At 49.8% G+C, this 6,303-nt stretch overlaps 2 protein-coding genes across 2 annotated transcripts; both read left to right on the top strand.

The window, feature by feature from the left end:
• Window positions 1–562: 562 nt before the first annotated feature.
• On the top strand, window positions 563–2,665 carry TEOVI_000442100 (calpain-like cysteine peptidase, putative; the record flags this gene model as incomplete). The annotated part of the gene is made up of 1 exon (XM_067227193.1): window positions 563–2,665. One exon carries the CDS (start codon window positions 563–565, stop codon window positions 2,663–2,665), a length of 2,103 nt encoding a protein of 700 aa, XP_067083294.1.
• A 1,253-nt stretch (window positions 2,666–3,918) lies between these two features.
• On the top strand, window positions 3,919–5,967 carry TEOVI_000442000 (Calpain-like protein 1.2; the record flags this gene model as incomplete). The annotated part of the gene is made up of 1 exon (XM_067227192.1): window positions 3,919–5,967. The coding sequence occupies one exon, from the start codon at window positions 3,919–3,921 to the stop codon at window positions 5,965–5,967; it is 2,049 nt and encodes a 682-aa protein (XP_067083293.1).
• Window positions 5,968–6,303: the final 336 nt, after the last annotated feature.

Genomic DNA, 6,303 nt, shown 5'->3' with positions numbered 1-6,303 from the left:
CCGTGCTGAGGAAGCTTCCCCAGCGCCATCACCTGCAGGTGAATCGGATGAAAAGGCCAGCAAATCTGAGCGGGAAAGCGGGACCGCTGACGGGTCAAGCGGTCGTCCTGAAGAAGTTTCCCATGCGTTTTCACCTAATAGGGAATTGGAGGACAAGGCCAATAAATCGGGAGGCGAGAGTGTGACCAAGGGCTCGGATGGCCGCCCCGAAGATATTTCTCATCCGTTTTCACCTAATAGGGAATTGGAAGAAAAAGCCAATAAATCGGAAGGCGAGAGTGTAACCAAAGATGGATCGGATGGTCATGCTGAAGAAACGTCTCCAGTGCAGTCACCTGAAGGAGAGGTAGGCGAAAGGTCTGCCGGGGCAGGATCTGATCATGAGAAACAGAAAGGCGAATCATGTTTCGATGACCGTGACACTGGCAATGATCAAGCTGTTGACCGCAATGCTCACGATGCAGCGCCCCATTTGGACGACAAACACACCAATGGGGCCGCTGCAGATGCTACCGATGCACCACGCCACACTCAAGAGGTCAACGACCTGTTCAAGCCTCGAATGACACCTTACAAACAGCCTGACCGTTGGGATCCCATTGAAACCTATCTGGGAGAGGATGTCAGTGATGAGTTGGAGATCACCACGGCACGTAAGCCCGTTTTCACCGATGAGGAGAAAGCTGACGTGCCAACCTTTAAGAATGGCGAACCAGACTATGAGGGTGAGTACCTTTCATGTTTCGATGAGCCTAATCTGCTGTACCGTATTTACAATCGTGAGGAGAAGACGTGGGCCTTCTACAACGACACATACAGCTATGAGATGCATGTACGATTCACCTTTGCTAAACTCTCAAAACTTCAGGCACTGGGGAACACGAAGATGTACACTCAAGAGACAGGTGAGCATATTGCGGAAGTCATTGTATATCCTCGGGAGACCGAGATGTTCGTCAAGGGAAATGCTAATGGCTTTACAAGCAAGCTTCGAGCAGTCCCTCTAACGGAGGAGTACTACGCCCGGCGGCAAGAATTGGCAAACAACAAGATTCAAGAAGAAATCGCTCGCGTCAAAAGTATCGTTGGCGATGTAACAGATTCGGAGCAGGTTCTCAAGGCCTGTGTTGAAAATGGCATCCCTTTTGTTGACCTTGAGTTTCCACCATGTCAAGACTCTTTGGCGACCGGTGCAAAAAAGCCGTTCAAACGCCTTCCATGGGTTCGTCCTTCGCAATGCCTCCCCGATTACATGGCTGATCAGGTGCGCCTCTTCCGAGGACCAATTCGACCTGGCCAGGTGGACCAAGGAGAACTGGGTGACAGTTGGGTCATGTGCTCTATAGCGGTGCTGACGGAGCGACCAGACAAGGTCGTCAACATGTTTCGTCACCCAACTGACCCAGAATTGGGTAAGAAGGAGCGTTCTGTGGGCGGTTACCGCGTATCTCTCAACAAGAATGGGCAATGGCGCAGCGTGATTGTGGATGACTATCTTCCCATGTCTGGTGGCAGGCTAAAATATGCAAAAAGCAGATACGACCTCGCGGAAATATGGCCATGCATTCTGGAGAAAGCCTTCGCCAAGCTGCATAATAGTTATGCCAATATCTGCTCCGGTGATCCTCTCCACGCCCTCCAAGATATGACTGGTTTCCCGACCTCCAGGTTTGACGACGCCTTTGCCAACGCTCCCTTGTCTGGGAAGGACGATCTGTTCCAGGACTGGGTGAGGTATGTGAAGGCACAGTACCAGATTATCTTAAGCACACCTGGAAAGAATCCAAGAGACAAAGCTTCCGGCGAATGCCACACAGCAAGGCGGTACACAAGCGTGGGTCTCCTTACAGGTCATGCGTATGTGGTTCTCGATGCAGCATTCTTCCCCGAGTATGAGTTACGTTTGGTAAAGCTGCGTAATGCCTGGGGTCGTGGGTCGGAGTGGAACGGCGACTGGTCTGACGGCGACGAAAAGTGGGAACGGTATCCAGATGTGGCGGTGAAGTGCGGTTACAGCAATGGTGAGAGCGATGGCACGTTCTGGATGGCGTGGGATGCATGCTTGCGATACTTTAACGGCGGGGGCGTGTGCTTCACGAGGAACTCAATCAACGATTACCGTGTACCCTCCACGTTTGTAAACTGTACGCCTTCCTGTGTCCTTGAAATAACTGTTGAGCAGCCCACGTGGATGTGCTTTATGCTCTCTCAGAAGGATAAACGCGGCTCCCCTGAGGCCCGTGAGTACAACCCCGTCATGATCAGCATCGCGCAACCCATTGGGGGCGGATTGTACAGGGTAGTGCAGAACAGCTCCGCTGACGCCTATCATCCGCTTAGCGACAAGTGGACTTTCTACCAGGCTCGTGATATCAGCATCCTATACGAATTGTTGCCAGAATCCTCACCGTACATTGTGATACCCCGCTTAATGTTAGTGGAATCGCAGCCTGATGAGGTACCTTACACATTGAGTTTCTCCTGCAAGCGTGCTGTTGGTCACGAAGGCGTGACTGTGCAGCTGAAGACCATCGATAAGGACAACAAGGTTCTCTACAACTTCCCCAAGTTTGAGCCCGACCTCAGCTCTACTGATGTGGAGTACCAAGCACGGGTTGCTCACAAGCCGTTTCCTGAGCTGAAGGTGGACTCCTCCGTGTGCTGAGGTTGCCTTCTTTTGCTTACCGCTACTGTCAGATTCCCACCCATTTTTTTTAATCCCACCCGTTATTGTTTCATCAACTGTTTTTTTTTGTTTGTTTTCCTTCATACGAAGGCATCATCAAGGTGTGCCTCATTTTATGTACAGATATATTCGTAGGATGATGTATATATTATACTTAACTGACGTACACCGTGACGAATCGTAGCGGTCGTTTACACAAAAGAGAAGGAGCAGGGGATAGTGATGTTGACACCACACGTCTCACTGTGTGCATTCACCTTCACTTGATATACGCGTGTGAGGGAAGATTGGAGCGAATATGTCGTAAATGGAGAAAAGGAATAAGAGTTTGAGGTGGAGAGGAGGCGAGCAAGCGAAAAAATATATATATAAGCATATGTTAAAAGAAAGAAGGAAAACGGGAACGGGGGAAATGGGGAAGTTGGTGTAGCAGCAATAGATAACCTAATATATAATCGTTGTTTTGTCAATATTATGTGTATACACTACACATAAGTGGGAGACGGTATGAAAACGAGCGTGAGGAAGGGGATATTGAGAAAAAAAAAAGCACACATCGTTGTGTTTGTATCCATGCGCTTTGCGCGTGCGGGCCCCGCACGCACAGTTACGCCGTAACAAAATCTTCCCTACCCTGCGCCCATATATGTGAGCGGTGGGGAAGGCGTTGCCCTCCCACATCAGTGTACCCTTTCGTATTCCTTGATTTTAATAAATTATACCTTTTTGTTTTTTTACCACCCCCAATTCTCTCGCACCCTTCGCCAACTCTGAAAGCAGTTCATTGTGTTATTCTCCCCCCCCCCTCGCGCCTGCTTAGGAAGTGGAGGGGGTTGCTTTCTCACCACTTGCGCTCACACATGTGTGTGTCTGTGTGTGCTGAAATTAAATAACTTTCTTTATTTCCTTTTTTGTTTAACTTATCGTCACAAAATACGCTGTCACACAGCTTGACGCCACAATTGCCCACGAAAAAAAAAAAAGAGGAAGAAGGTAGTTTTGATAAGAGGGACGAACAGGTCAAAAGAGCGAGTGTTAGAAGAACAAGAGAGCGCTGCATCGTCTTGACGGGTGTGTATTTTTGGGAACCCCAGGAAGCACGGCTCGACGCGGTCGGGAGAGGGCTTGAGTGGGAAGTGGGAGTCAAAAAACAAAAAAAAAGAGAATAGTGTCCATCTCCTAACCCTCGTAACGAGCCTTCACAGCTGTTATTGAAGGGAGATCTGCAAATAATGAGCTCGCGTAACGGCAGCCTCGCTGGATGCTACGTGGATGAATTCGATGAAGCCGCCACTACCAAACCTGAAACGAGCAGCATTTACCGCTACGGCCGACCCGTATACGAGGGGACGCCAACTGCATGCTTCGAGGGCGGGTTGTTGTTTCGGATTGTGGAAGAAGGTAAGAACAACCGCTGGTCTTTTTACAATGACACGCCAAGCAACCAGATGCGCGTGGAGGTTATTTTTGGAGCAAATTCTGCTATTAAGGCCCTTGGCAACACAAGCCTAATAAAACTACCCGATGGTTCCTACAAGGGTACCGTAACGGTGTACCCATTAGAGACAGAGGTGTTCGTTGAAGGTAAGTGTGACACTTACGAGAGCAACATCGTTGCGGAGGAGCTTTCAACGGAGTACTTGCAAGATGTAGCGGTACAGAATGCGAAGGTAATCGAAAAGGAAACGCAAGAAGTGAGCAAGTTGGGAGGGGAGAATTCCTCACCAGACGACACGCTAGCAGCGTGCATTGCAAAGAAGACAAAGTTTGTTGACTTAATTTTTCCACCCGGGCAGGAGTCCCTGCAAATCGGTACTCCGCACAAGCTGAAAGTGATACCGTGGGAACGACCAAGCATGTACCTTTCCGATGAAAATGCCCTGCACGCGCGCTTATTTCGTAACAATATCCACCCGGGAAACATCGATGAAGGTGAGCTGGGAGATTCGTGGTTTACGGGGGCTTTGGCTTGCATGGCCGAGTTCCCGGACCGGGTGCGCGATATGTTTCGTCACCCACGGAGCATCGAGGAGGGAAAGAATGAACGCGAAATAGGTGCGTACCGCGTCACCTTCAATAAGGATGGATGGTGGACCAACGTGATTATTGACGATTACTTACCATGCTCCGGTGGACATCCCATGTTCGCCCGGTCGTACGGGGATCCGATGGAGTTATGGGTCTCATTGGCACAAAAGGCCTACGCCAAGCTGCATGGTGGTTACGGTTTCCTCGTCGTAGGCGACCCACTCCGCGCGCTTCAGGACCTTACTGGCTTCCCCTGCTCGTCCTTTAACACCGCCTTTGAGAATGCCAAAATGAACGGAGGGGAGGAACTGTTTGTCCATTTATTGCAATACGGACAGACGAGCTATCAGACAATACTGACCGTCCCCACAAGGGGAGCCTTGAAGCTGCAAGGAGCGAGTGTCGAGGCATATGAGGCCACTGGGCTTTTACCGGGGCATGTATACACAGTGTTAAGTGTAATGCCCTTTCCGGAATACAACCTTCGCCTGTTGCTGCTGCGCAATTCGTGGGCCAATCATTCGAAACACCGATGGAATGGGGCATGGAAAAGGGGTAGTGAGAAGTGGAAACAGTACCCAGGCGTGGCGGCAGCTTGTGCTGGGGCATGTGATGCAGATGGTGTTCTCTGCGTTGAGTGGTCAGAGGCTCTTGCTCTTTTTGCCGGGTGTGGTGTTTGCTTCGTACAAGACACCCCGTATGACTACCGTATTCGTGGGTGCTTCCAGAAAGCTATACCGAGTGTTTGCCTTGAGATCAGTGTCTCTGTACCCATTGTGCTGTGCCTTTCGCTAACCCAGGAGGGCTGCCATGGCACAGACAAGGCGGATTACTCACCCATCATGCTCAGTGTTGCTCATGGTTCTGGCTGTAACCAAATTATGACTGTTGAAGCGAACAGTGGCTTCGACGCGGACCATCCCAATCCGGGTTTCACCTTCTTTGAAACACGTGAGGCGAACATGTTCTTTCATATGATACCGGAGAAGTCCCCTTACCTCATCATACCACGAACCATGACACCTTACAAGGAATTGTCTTATGTGCTTAGTATTCACAGCCCAGTGGAGATCGGCACACCGGAAAGTGCCGTATTTGTCGCATTTCGGACACTGGCACCCGAATGTGGTGTCTTCGCCAACTGTAGGAACTTCCAAGTGCAAGGAAGCACCTGCCAGGCGGAGTTCCAGGCTCGCGGAACAGAACAGTTTTTCCCTGATATCTATCTTGGTAACTCTATTGAGCTGTCCTAAACAAAAGTGCGTGTTTGCTTATTATTTTATTTTTGTTTGTTTGTTAGGAGGGGTGGACAAAAGGGGATGAAAAAGAAGAGGGGGAAAAAATAACGAACAATTCGACGGAGACAATGCAGGGAGGAGGGGAGAGGGGGAGAAAAAAAAAAGAGCTTTGCAAAGGTAATGAGAGGCGCACGTGGATTTGCTTCTCTTTGTTTTTTTTTTTTTGGTTTCTGCCGCGCAGGGCAAGAGGGTTTGTGGTGATGTTGCGTCGAGAACGTTAACGACGGAACGAGCGATGTTTCCCGCATATCCCTCACCATCGTTATGATCATTGTTTGTATGTATGTATTA

Source organism: Trypanosoma equiperdum (genome assembly GCF_001457755.1).
Source record: "Trypanosoma equiperdum strain OVI genome assembly, contig: ctg_900, whole genome shotgun sequence".
NCBI lineage: Eukaryota > Euglenozoa > Kinetoplastea > Trypanosomatida > Trypanosomatidae > Trypanosoma > Trypanosoma equiperdum.
This window is presented reverse-complemented; position numbering and strand designations above follow the sequence as displayed.